At 37.1% G+C, this 12,949-nt stretch overlaps 1 protein-coding gene across 7 annotated transcripts; it reads right to left on the reverse strand.

Moving 5' to 3' along the window:
• Nucleotides 1–854: 854 nt before the first annotated feature.
• On the reverse strand, nucleotides 855–12,222 carry usp48 (ubiquitin specific peptidase 48). 7 transcript variants are annotated; one of them, XM_048172767.1, is made up of 28 exons: nucleotides 12,204–12,222; nucleotides 11,292–11,426; nucleotides 11,010–11,130; nucleotides 10,204–10,345; nucleotides 9,598–9,725; nucleotides 9,391–9,515; nucleotides 9,084–9,192; nucleotides 8,857–8,990; nucleotides 8,681–8,763; nucleotides 7,894–8,073; nucleotides 7,618–7,752; nucleotides 7,272–7,421; nucleotides 6,429–6,629; nucleotides 6,230–6,344; nucleotides 5,982–6,127; nucleotides 5,819–5,896; nucleotides 5,536–5,660; nucleotides 5,290–5,412; nucleotides 5,120–5,181; nucleotides 4,873–4,983; nucleotides 4,565–4,695; nucleotides 4,365–4,471; nucleotides 4,171–4,275; nucleotides 2,408–2,581; nucleotides 2,200–2,325; nucleotides 1,816–1,864; nucleotides 1,694–1,720; nucleotides 855–1,565 (listed from the first exon to the last, which is right to left on the reverse strand). In XM_048172767.1, exons 2-28 carry the CDS (start codon nucleotides 11,423–11,425, stop codon nucleotides 1,543–1,545), a joined length of 3,144 nt encoding a protein of 1,047 aa, XP_048028724.1. In that variant the 5' UTR covers nucleotide 11,426; nucleotides 12,204–12,222; the 3' UTR covers nucleotides 855–1,542. The 7 variants fall into 7 exon arrangements, with proteins under 7 accessions (XP_048028724.1, XP_048028723.1, XP_048028727.1 ...); XM_048172766.1 differs by having other exon boundaries at nucleotides 2,408–2,599; XM_048172770.1 differs by having other exon boundaries at nucleotides 2,408–2,599; nucleotides 12,200–12,218.
• Between the last annotated feature and the right edge of the window lie 727 nt (nucleotides 12,223–12,949).

Below are 12,949 nucleotides of genomic sequence, written 5' to 3' on the forward strand. Positions count from 1 at the left end.
ACCCAAAAGCTTCGCTGACTTTATGTATGTGTGTATTTTTAAAATAAATACCTATTCATTCTATGAAAATACCCTTATTTCTTATTTTGTCGTGTATCTATACACAGAAGGTTTAATAGTTTAATAGTAAATCAGTCCAAAACATGTTCACTAATGGTGAATTAACCTCTTGGGTCGTCATCTGCAAAAAGTAACTTAATGCAAATAAAATGACTCAATCATCTCAATCAAATTTTATGGAAAATGTATTTACATAATATATATGTTTTAATGTATTTGAATTGTCAGTTTGATTTTCAAATTTCTTTAAAATAAACATCTTAACATCATAAACATTTTCTTTTTAAAGATGTTTTCATCTTACTGCAGGTAACCAGGGCAAAAAAGTACCTACAAATAACACTTAATATGTGAAAAATATGATTTTTTAAATACAAGCCCCTAAAATACATTAATATAAACATTAGCCAATATGTGTAAGTTGGGAACACAGCTTTATTTGCATATGCTAATAAAATTGTGTAATTAATAAAGAAGTTAACATTAACATTAACATTCTGTCAAAATATTGAAAAACATTTGAGTTTTTCAATGCAAACGCATGCACTGTTATTTCATAGTTATAATAGTATGGATACAAAATATAAACATTTTTTATCATATCAGTCAGTATGATAACATTTTTTGGTATTGTTTTTGGCTGGGTCTCAATATATTAACTGACTGGAGCAGAAACACAACAGTAACAGGAATATGTGCATTCCTACAAGCAGCACACATAAAAATGTTAATATTTATATAAACATTCCTACAAAACCAATCTCTGCAGTTGTTCTACACATAAAAAACACATCTGAAGATGTAAAAAGAATATTTATTGCCCATATGAAAGAACATACAGAAAAGTTCACACAAATGCCTGCTACATATTTCAAGTAGCAGAACATGTCTAAACTATTTAGCAATGCTGTAATATTTCCACATTCGGAAATGTCTCCTATTTATCCTCATCTTTCTAGACTTTTCTTCACTGCTGTATTTTGATGAGGTTATTTACATTAACGAAACAAAGACTAAATATTTTTTTAATATTCAAGTTGCTCATGCATTCTTAAATATGTACGAGCTCTATTACAGTGCCATCACAAGCTTCTTTTCAACAAAGGATTTACAGAGACTTACTGTTTTACACACAAAATATCATCAGACCATAATCTCTGAACATGACATTGCAACAAACAAGGAGGAATTCAGATTTTCCTTGAAATGGAACGTCCTTTGAGGAAATCTCGACCCGTATTTTTCACAGTCATGGTAAGCACGACCACAAAACCTTGCAGAATGCATCAACATCTTTCAATATTAAAAGCCAGCACGATGTTTTAAAGCAAAAAGACACTTTTGAAGTTGTTGCAACATTCAAAAACAAATAAAATAAAAAAGAACAAAAAAGAAGTCATCCCAAGAATGAATATCTATGTGTAATTCAAGCTTTATCCTTGCTCAGACATTGTCAGCATTGTTCCACATCTGAAGCCTCCATCAGTGTCCTAATAGTCCAGTGCCTGAACAAAAAGGAAACAAATACAGTAGAAAATGAATAATGTTTGACAATATCATGTTCCTGATTCTTTCACAAAGGTTTTAAAGATTAAAATGCATGTCAGAAATTATTACAATAATGTATTCATACCTTTAAATCCTTCTTCAGGCATACAGACTACAAAAACAAAAAACTCAGCATCAAAAAAATGCAGACTAATGTGTTTGAAAATGACATAGAAAAGAATTTAAGCTGACATAAACAGCACTTACCTTGATAAACATCATCCATTGCAGCATAATCAGCAATGGGCTCATCAGCCTGTAGAAGAAAAATTCAAGCGGTTTGTCTCAGTTTTACTAATAATAATTAGTAAACAGGGACAATCCACTTTACAACTATTATATAATAACTATTTAATAATTGTTTGTCATTGAAAAATAATTTATTACAATAGAAAACAGTTAATTTAAATTGTAATAATATTTCACAATATTACGGTAAGCATAAGAGACTTCTGTCAGAAAAATCTTACCAAGCCCAAACCTTTGAACGGTAGTGTATTATGTCCAAAAAGGCTGTCTAGGTAGGCAGCTCATTATGTTTTGAAATAGCTAATGTATCTGTTCCCATCAAAACAGAGTTGAGAGTTGTACCTTAAGGCAAATGATGCTCTCTGGGATGACTCCGAGGCTTCCTAGTGTGGCGGAGTCATCTGTTAAACAGCGTCCGTCTATGGAAAGGTTTTGATCGAATGGAGCCACGGAGAATGCATGCATGATCTGTGGATGCAATTATTTTAAATAAGACAACATGGGGCATTACACAAAATTTAAGTAGTTAATTTTCGCTGTGCTAACAGACCTGGATCTTTAGCTCTTTGAGCGTCTGGTTGGCAGAGACGATGAGGGCCTTCTCCCCACGGAGTTTCCTGTGCCTTGTACTCCTCCTGATGCCCGACTTGGAGGCAGAGGCAACAGCGGGTGCAGAGAGAGAGACGGTCTCGTTCAGCTTCTGACGTTTGGCTCCACCCTCAGACTGATGTAAAGAAGGGAGCTTGAGCCATAGATAGATAGATAGATAATCAGGTAGACAGATGGATAGTCAGACGGACAGACAGATAGATATTCGGATAGTTGGATAGACAGTCAGACGGGCAGACGGACAGAGAAACAGTCGGATAGTTGGATAGACAGTCAGATGGACAGACAGACAGTCGGATAGTTGGAGAGTCAGTCAGATAGGCAGAAGGACAGAGAGACAGTCGGATAGACAGTCAGACGGGCAGACGGACAGACAGTCGAATAGACATTCAGACAACAGACAGACGGATGGTCGGATAGTTGGATAGACGGTCAGATAGGCAGAAGGACAGAGAGACAGACAGTCGAATAGTTGGATAGACAGTCAGACAGACAGGCAGAGTCGGATAGACAGTCAGACAACAGACAGACAGATGGTCAGATAGTTGAATAGACAGTCAGACGGACAGACAGACGGATAGTCAGATAGTTGGAGAGACAGTCAGACAGTCGGATAGACAGACGGACGGACAGACAGACAGTCGGGATAGACAGACAGGTAGTCGGATAGACAGATGGACAGATAGTCAGACAGACATAGTCGAATAGTTGGACAGTCAGACAGACAGAGACAGATATTCGGATAGTTGGATAGACAGTCAGACGGGCAGATGGACAGAGAAACAGTGGGATAGTTGGATAGACAGTCAGATGGACAGACAGACGGATAGTCAGATAGTTGGAGAGACAGTCAGATGGACAGACAGACAGACAGACGGATGGTCGGATAGTTGGATAGACGGTCAGATAGGCAGAAGGACAGAGAGACAGACAGTCGAATAGTTGGATAGACAGACAGACAGACAGGCAGAGTCGGATAGACAGTCAGACAACAGACAGACGGATGGTCAGATAGTTGGATAGACAGTCAGAGGGACAGAAGGATAGTCGGAGTTGGATAGACAGTCAGACGGACAGACAGACAGATAGTTGTAGAGACAGTCAGACGCACAGACAGACAGACGGATAGTCAGAATTAGATAGACAGTCAGACGGACAGACAGACGGATAGTCAGATAGTTGGAGAGACAGTCAGACGCACAGACAGACAGACAGTCAGTCAGTCAGATAGACAGACGGACAAACAGACAGACAGTCGGATAGACAGACAGATAGTCGGATAGACAGATACTCAGACAGACATAGTCGAATTGTTGGACAGTCAGATGGACAGAGACAGATAGTTTGATAGACAGACAGACGTATAGTCAGATAGTTGAACAGACAGGCAAACAGATGGATAGTCAGATGGATAGACAGACAAACAAACAGAGAGACGAATAGACAGATGCATAAACAGTCAGATGGTCGGCAGACAGACGGTCAGGTAGATAATCGGTAGATAGATGATAGTCAGACAGACGGACATTTGGATAGGCAGATAGATGGATAGTCGGATGACAGACAGACAGACAGATAGACAGATAAACAGATGGATAAACCATCAGATAGACAGGCAGACAGTCAGGTGGATAATTGTTAGATAGATGATAGTCAGACAGATGGATAGATGGATATTTGGATAGACAGACAGATCAAACATACCTGACTGAAGTCTGGATCTTTCTCTCCATCTATCTTTGGCTCTTCTCTTTCATCCTCAACATCTGACCCACTCACACTGAACTCAGGGGCAGATTCCTTAATCATCTATAACAGAGAAAGCCAAGGACACTCATGAGTTATTCCTGGTAGTACAATTGTAATGTTTATGGTTAAATTGAGGACACGTGACTCACCATTTTCTTGTCAATGACTTTGCGAACATACACAGTGGCCTGCGCATACTCCCTCATGTCCCTCTGCTGCTGGAATATGAAGCCCTCTCGGCACTCTCGACACAAATCTGACAGCACAGCACACATTCTCACATCAAATACAACGTCTGTTTGAGGGACCTCGAAGAAACTACTGACTAAGGGTTGACCGTTCATCTCACCTGGATGAGTCTGGTATTGCACATTGCCATTGTCTTGTGTTTTGTCATAAATCCGACATATGGAGATGGCCTGGTCCACCAGAAACATTCTGCTGATCACCTCCCATTCGGCAGGCCAGAGAAGAGCTATACTGTGCATTGACAGACACAAACGCTCAGACTTAACTCAGAGTTGCTCTTGATAGTTGAAAATAATGCAAATTAAACTATTTCTGCAGTTTTGTTTAATGACATCTGATATCAATAATTAAAAGCTGAATATTATTTTTGTTCCAGGACATGTGAGAGGTCAGGACTGAGAAACTCACTGTTGGGCGTCTCCTTGCAGCATGGAGTCGTAGGTGAACATGAAGCCTCCATGAGGGCAGAGCAGGATACTGTTCCCCACATTGGACACTGGGTTACTCTTTGCTGGCCTCCTGTGGTGTGATCAAGTATAACAGGAGACATTACAATAATTTAGGACATATCAAAATGATTCATATTTCAACTGTAAAATCATTTTAGTAATTACAGAAAAAAGTATTTAAAAAAAAAAGAAGAAAATTCCATTACCTGATAAATTTCCTCCATTCTTCTACAAAGTAAAGGGGTACAATGAACAGAAGATCTGTGTCCTAAAACATAATTCAAATTAAAGTCAGCTCTACTGAAAAACATTTTAATTATTCAAAACATCAGGGGAAAAACTGAAACATAATCCCTTATTTGTGGAAAATGATTACCTGTGGCCATTTTTGCAGCGTGGGTCGATTTTTCTCCTGGAAGAGGTTGAGCAGGGAGCTCTTCTGTTCATTTGCCATCATTCTGTTCAAAGCCTCGTTCTCTTTCCCTTCCCTTTCCAGCCTCTGAAAGAAACGGTATATCTTAAAAAAATACATTTCCCAAAAAATAGTAGGCAGATCACAAGGTTTTGAGTGTCCACTACACCTTTTAACCATGACAGCTGTGCTAATTGATCAATTTGTTACCATGCACTGCTGACAGGGCTCGTGACGTTGCGTGAACTCTGGTGCTTTGGGGAAATACATCCGCAGTTTATTCCACACCTCTGCAGAAACCAGCCGTCTGTCATTCTCTAATATACTCAGACCACCTGCAGGAGAAAGAATCAGCACAATTACAGCGTCTCATCATAAAAAACAACCTTGCTAATTAATAATACACATTTTTAATTTTGTGCATCTCCTTTGCTATCATTAAACTGGTTACATGCACACATTTAGTTTTCAGTTTTATCCAGAGAAAACAAACCATGATAACAGAGAATGTCTTCATTAAAGTTCTTCATCTCTTCACCGTCCCTGTCATCATCTCCTTTAACTCCATCAGCTAACAAAGAGACAAAAAGAGAATAAACAGCTAAAAGACAAGCCTTAAAGCAAAACATAGAATGACCATCTGTAAGCTTCGGTACCTTTTGCTCCTGGGCTGCTGCTTTTCTCTCCGTTAATTTTGCTGTTGTTGTGTTTGGTTTCCTCCTCATCCTCCTCTAGCTGGTCTAATGCCAATTGTCTCCAGCTCCTTAGAGATGCCTTACCAATCCAGAACCCTAATTCATCACTAAATACAGCCAATATAAACACAAGATCAGCTTCATCAAACATCTAATGAACAGCAGTAGCAGATCCAGGTTAAAGAAGCGGCTGATTTAGTACTCCGTACCTTTTCAAAGAGGCTTTGGCCAGATTTGTGACCTCTTTGTAATCTTCATTTAGCTGGTTTTTCAGTCTGATCACCCGACATCGCTGAGTGACACAGTCTCTGCAGAGGTATGACCCTAAACACCATCCAGGAAGAATGAATATATGGAACAAAAGGGTAATGAATGATTAAGGAGAAGTTTGACAAGAGAAACCCTTACGGTCTAGTCTGGGTCCTCCTCCGTAGCGGCCAAAAAGGAGATTGGCAGCCTTCAAGGATATTCTTTTGGCCTCGCCAATCTTGTCTGGGTGCAGTTTGCCATGGGAGCACAGGAATTGGCTGTTGTCAATTTCCTTGATGGCCGTGGAGTCATCAAGCCATTTCTTCAGCCACTCCAGAGGCACAAACTCGTATGACTGGCCTAAAAACACAAAAGGAGCCCAGACATTGACTCCTTATTGAAAAATAGATGCTTTCACACTAATACAAAAGCCTTACTGTTCAAAAGTTTGGGGTTAATATAATTTTTTTAATTAGGAAATGACTGCTTTTGTTCAGGAAGGATGCATTGAATTGATCAAAAGTGACAGTCAAGACTTTTAAATTGTTTCCATTTCAAATAATTTCTGTTCTTTTGAACTTTCCATTCATAAAAGAAACCTGAAAAAAATCAACAAACATATTAAGTAGCACAAACTGTAATATGTTTCTTGGGAACCAAATATCACCAGCATATTAGAATGATTTCTGAAGGATCATGTGACACTGAAGACTGGAGTAATGATGCTGAAAATAAAGCTTTGCATCACATTAATAAAATACATTTTAAAATGTATTCAAATAGAAAAAAGTACCATTAAATTGTAATGATATCTCACAATGTTACTGTTTTTACTGTATTTTTGAAGTCTTGATGACCACAAGAGATTTCTTTCAAAACCATTAAAAAAAATCATTCCGACCCCAAACTTTTGAATTGTAGTGTAAATATAACACCAAAATTTTCAAAGATTTAACAGTTTATATTGTCAGAGAAACTGATGCACAGGGCATTTTTACGGACCGTCTTCCGCGGGTAACAATTCGTAGAGCTCCTTCACCTCCTCATGTTTGGCTTTGCCTTTGTCAACGCTCTGCTTTCGCATGTCTGCCATCTCATTACACCACTCCTCAAACTTCTTGTTGTCCTGGTCAACTAGCTTCTGGAGAAAAACTGAAAAACAAATAAATACATCATGAGAGGTTTTGAACACTTCTACTTTAATAATGTAGTAAATAGATAACACTTTCAAAAAATATTATGTAATAATTAGGGGGAAAAACATTTACTTTCCTCTTAATTTACATTGGCACAATAAAACAATCATATGTGAATGTTTAATCCATAATGTTCATACAGTTCATTTTACCTGGAACTTCAACGTTAGATTCTGTTTGGTCAATCTCTTCTGTCTGCTGTTTGTACACTAACATGTATGCGTTCCTCGAACAGTGATAGCCTTTGCTACATTTTGGCTTTCGGGTTTGAGACTTGCCCGTCTCGGCTGGAATGTAAAGGATAAGAAATAAACTATATTTTTATTTTTTTTATAATTTTTCATTTTAAAGACTGTAAAAGCAACTGCACTAACAAGTCGCTACAAAAATGAGACATCATTCAAACTAAAACCAAAATGTGTCATTACCAATGTCTTCCTCAACGCCCAGCTGAAGTTTCTTGCCCTCCATTTTCTCAATCTCCTCATCATTGAATTTGTACCAGTCATTTGTGTGGGCATCTCTTACGTGGGCAATGTAGTGACCAGAGTATGCGCTCACGCCACGATGAATCAACACAGCGCTGAGCTCATACGTGCACTTCTCATCTGAATTTAGAGTTGGAGGGAGAAAAAAATAATCAAGTAATGTTCATTGATTACAATTCCTATTCCTTATCTATGATTCTGAGCTGACATACACTATCATTCAAAATGTTTGTGGTTTTTAAAGAAATTAATACTTTTATTCAAAAAGGATGCATTAATGATCAAAAGTGACAAATTTTTACATTGTTTCAAATAAACATTTTTTCAACTTTTAATTAATCAAATAATCTTGGAAAAATGTATCACCATTTCCAAAAAAAAAATAATAAGCAGCACAAAAGTTTTGAACACTGATAATAAGAAATGTTTCTTGAGCATCAAATCAGCATATTAGAATGATTTCTAAAGGATCATGTGACACTGAAGACTGGAGTAATGATGCTGAAAATTCAGCTTTGCATCACAGGAATAAATTACATTTTCTAATATATTAATATAGAAAACTGTTCTTTTAAATTGTAATAATGTTTCCCAATATTACTGTATTTTTGATCAAATAAATGCAGCCATGGTGAATGCAAGAGACTTTCAAAAGCAAACCTTCTTACCGACCCCAAACTTTTGAACTGTAGTGTATATATTAAATGCACATTAATGCACAGTATACCTTTTCCTTCCAAAAATGGCCCCATGTCAAGAACTTCTGGAAAACTAATGAAGGTGTTAAGTTTCTTCTTATGACCACTTTGCCTACAGAAGCAGAGAAAGATGAGAAACAAACGATTAAAAACGGCAATAAAACATCTGGTAACAGATCTGATAATGACATATTACAATACTCACCTATCAAAAACAAATCGCATGAGCTGAAAGTTGATTGTGCGGGGAAGACTCTGGAGCTTGATCCGACGGGTGGCGTTCTGTTTACTCTGACAGCTCTCGCAATAGTAACGATTATCACCGTCCAGCTTCTCCTCCTAAACAGCGGGTAGAACAACACATTGAGAACCTTAATATCTGATCTCCATAGACATATGGAGCTGTCAGGCACAATAAATGTGAGCAATCACCTTCAAAAACTCTGTAACGCACTCCGTGAGGTTTTTATGTCCTTGAATGTTCAGCTCCAGCTCATAAAATCGTGATGGTAGAGGAGACTCACGTCCACATTTGTTGCATCTAACATAACACACACACAAAAAACAAAAACAAGCACTAATTACAATATTATAACATAATTGTACATGTCATTGTACACATCACATTCAAAGTGACTATAATAACCTATAATCACATATATAGTGACTATATATGTGACTATAAATATATCAAGTGACAAGAAACTTATGAATCTGAAAAAACATTTGTTTAACTTACACGGTAACATAAGAGAACTGTCCACAGAACTGCTGTTGGATGACATTTTGGAGATTTGGGTCCTTCTGCTTTGAAAGTGTGTCTTCAAGAAGTGATAGGAAGAGTTTGGAGAATTCCTGAGCATCCTAAAAACAAAATAAACATGGCTTTTGAGATTTCACATGCTCCACAGGACATTCCAACATAATCCATCCTATGCTTGCTCACCTGCTGTTGCCCTGTGTCGAGCCCAAGAGCCTTCACCAGCCCTGAGGGGTCGATATACCGTCTGTTGCTGTTCTGTAGCAATGCAAACAGATACTGGAGATGTTCGCATATCGTCCGTGGCTCATAATCTGTTGGTATGAAGAATAATGTGCACAAAATAAGTCAAATTCAATAAATAAATATGCTTTCAATGCATATTTTAAAGCTAAAACTCATGCTTTCAGCAATGTACTCTTGATGCTTAGCTCCAAAGTAGCTCCAGAGTGAATCTCCTTATAATTATCAAAAAAAAAAAAAAAACATTTACTAAATGGCAACTGCCACTGCAATTGCATGCTACACAAAAAATTAATGAATCAACTTAAATAATGTGGTTCAGATAACATACTATTTTGAGTTTCTGTTGATTAAACCAATCACCTTCATTGTATTAACTCAAATTTTTAATTTCAATGAACTCAAAATTTTAAGGCAACCAGGTAACTTATGTTTTTAAGTTAAACCAACAACTTTTTTGCAGTGTACAACGGCATCATAACTGCCTAATGAGAAGTAAAGCAATTGCTGGACAATAAAATCATCCAGGCTTTAGAACCTCAAGCTCACCTGAATCCGTGTTGTGCCCTTCAGCTCTGGAATTTTGAAATCGATATAAGGCTCTGCGGAGCTCCAGATTGTGGAACCACACCTGGAGGAAAGTGTTCACGTAACAAGTGGCGCCAAGATTCGTCAGGCCCACAAATGTGTTCTGAAACAGAGAAAGCATTCACATAAATGTTGATGATGTTGACATATTAGTATTTAAGGGTTAATTCACCCAAAAATGAAACTTCTGTCATTAATTACTCACCCTCATGTCGTTCCACATCCTTAAGACCTTAGTTCATCTTCGGAACACAAACTAAGATTTTTTTTATGAAATCCGAGGGGGGGGTTTTATCCCCCGTAGAAAGCAACGTAATTACCTTCATTAAAGGCCAGAAAAGTAGTAAAGACATTGTTAAAATAGTCCATGTGAGATTCGTTATTTTTATTTTGTATTTGCGCACAAAATGTATTCTCGTTGCTTCATAACATTAAGGTTTAACCACTGTAATCACGTTGACTATTGTCTTTATTACCTTTCTGGACCCTGAATGTGGTAATTAAGTGGCTTTCTATGAGGGATAAAAAAAACCTCTCGGATTTCACCAAAAATATCTTAATTTGTGTTCCAAAGATGAACGAAGGTCTTACGGTTTTAGAACGACATGAGGGTGAGTAATTAATGACATAAATTTCATTTTTGGGTGAACTAACCCTTTAAAAAACTTGCCCTAAGGTAGTTGACAACCCTATCATTCATCGTTAACAAAAACTAAGGCCATTAAAAAACATTTTCAGTAACTGAAACAAGATGTCATTTGGCATACCTTATCTCGTCTTTCTGAATTTGGGTCATCAATGTTGTGGAAGGTATTTTCATCAATTTCTCCTAACCATGATTGTTCCCCAATACCGACTAGACAATTAGGATTTCCTTTACAGTTCCTCCTGTTCAAAATGTTCAAAGCGGGACAGTGATGTGATTACAACAACGTGCAGAAATAAAAACATGTTTTCACAGTTGTTCCAATAAAAGGAATTACAGTTCCTAGAGTTAATGCCATTCTGAACTAAACAGTAAACACAGATCATTATCACCATCATATTACCTGCATGCCCCTCTTTTGCACGCCGGCACTGCGATCCTATAAGCTAACTCGATATGTTCGTGTGTGATGTCCTCTGGTTTGACTGTCTCTGCCCACCGCCAAGCAGCTTTTTCCAGCTGCAACCGAGGAGCCATTCTGCACAAAGTACAAACTGTTAAAATGACACACAAAATGACAACATGCATCTGAACAGACATGTACAGACACCCTGCAGTCAGAAAGAACACATCACACACAAACTTTTACAGAGTTATACAGAAAACGTGTACAAAACATACACAGCCAACAACATACACATAAAAAAGAAACAAAAACAGCAAAAATCACATCACACTCACTTGACAGTTAAACACATCTGTGATGCACAGGCCTTGCATCATTGGTCCAGCATGCACAACACTTTTGATTTTACCCCATACATCAGAAAAACACTCTAATGACAGCTTATTTATGATAACAAGCAAATAATTGGCAAGCACAGATAATAAAATTCAAGAAACACCACTGAGTCCCAATTAGCACACACATTTTAGACTATCACATCAACATAATTCACAGTTTAGAATAAAACATACCGTCAAAAATAAATACGGCGTTTTACGGGCTCGACACAACTGTATTGTTTTATAAATCTTTAGTAAACACAATAATATTGAGTATTTTCATCGAGGCTGCTAAAGCTACGCAGTTAGCATGCTAGCAGCTAGCTCTTGACTTATTTTCATTAAATAAAGGCACCTGGCGTAAATTAACCAGGAGATTCTTGACTGTGAAGATTCTTTTATAAATATAGGAATTTTAAATCACACTTTATTGATTGTACGTTTGTATTTAGCGCCCTTGCGTCAGCTTTTATATAAATATTTTTGTCCCTTCGTCAGTTTCAAACTTCTATGAGACGTACGTACTTACGCGTGACGTAATCGCGGCGTCTGACGTAAATCCGTTGGCGCGCACAGCTCGTTCAATGTTTTGGAGTTGCACATGGCAAGTTTTCTTCAAACTTTTTCGTTGCGCAGAAACATACAACACATTGAATTGTTGTAATTCAAAACGAAGTATTTAAAGCTTTGGATAATATGCTGTTTTTGAGCCAGATGACATTTAAAAGTCCATAAATGGCTCATTTGCCTTGACATGGACAACATGACGTTGAGGTGCTCCACAAAATTGCACTATAATGATTGTTGTGAAAAGTTAAATAGATGTCATTTTTCACAAATCAAATTGTTTTGCAGAAAATTGGTATACTGGTCAAAATTTCGAAACATTACCATTTTTAATGTTTTTGAAAAAAGTATCTTATGCTCATCAAGCCTGCATTTATTTGATCAACAATACAGAAAAAAAAAACAGTAGTATCGTGAAATATTATTACAATTTCAAATAATGGTTTTCTATTTTAATATGCTTAAAATATAATTTATTCCTGTGATCAAAGGTGAATTTTCAGCATCATTACTCCAGTCTTCAGTGTCACATGATCCTTCAGAAATCATTCTAATATGCTGATTTATTATCAATGTTGGAAAAAGTTGTGCTGCTTAATAATTTTTTTATAACCTGTGAAAGTTCAGGAGTCTTTGATGAATAATTGTTTAAAAAGAACAGCATTTATTTAAAATCGAAATATTTTGTAACAATATACAATACTGTTG

This window comes from Megalobrama amblycephala, linkage group LG21 (genome assembly GCF_018812025.1).
Source record: "Megalobrama amblycephala isolate DHTTF-2021 linkage group LG21, ASM1881202v1, whole genome shotgun sequence".
Classification (NCBI taxonomy): domain Eukaryota; kingdom Metazoa; phylum Chordata; class Actinopteri; order Cypriniformes; family Xenocyprididae; genus Megalobrama; species Megalobrama amblycephala.

Coding starts and splice junctions, on each gene's coding strand:
- usp48 (XM_048172768.1), bottom strand. Junction 5,182..5,289: donor CGCTGCAAAAATGGCCACAG/GTAATCATTTTC, acceptor ATTATGTTTTAG/GACACAGATCTTCTGTTCAT. Junction 2,600..4,170: donor AAGATCCAGACTTCAGTCAG/GTATGTTTGATC, acceptor CTATGGCTCAAG/CTCCCTTCTTTACATCAGTC.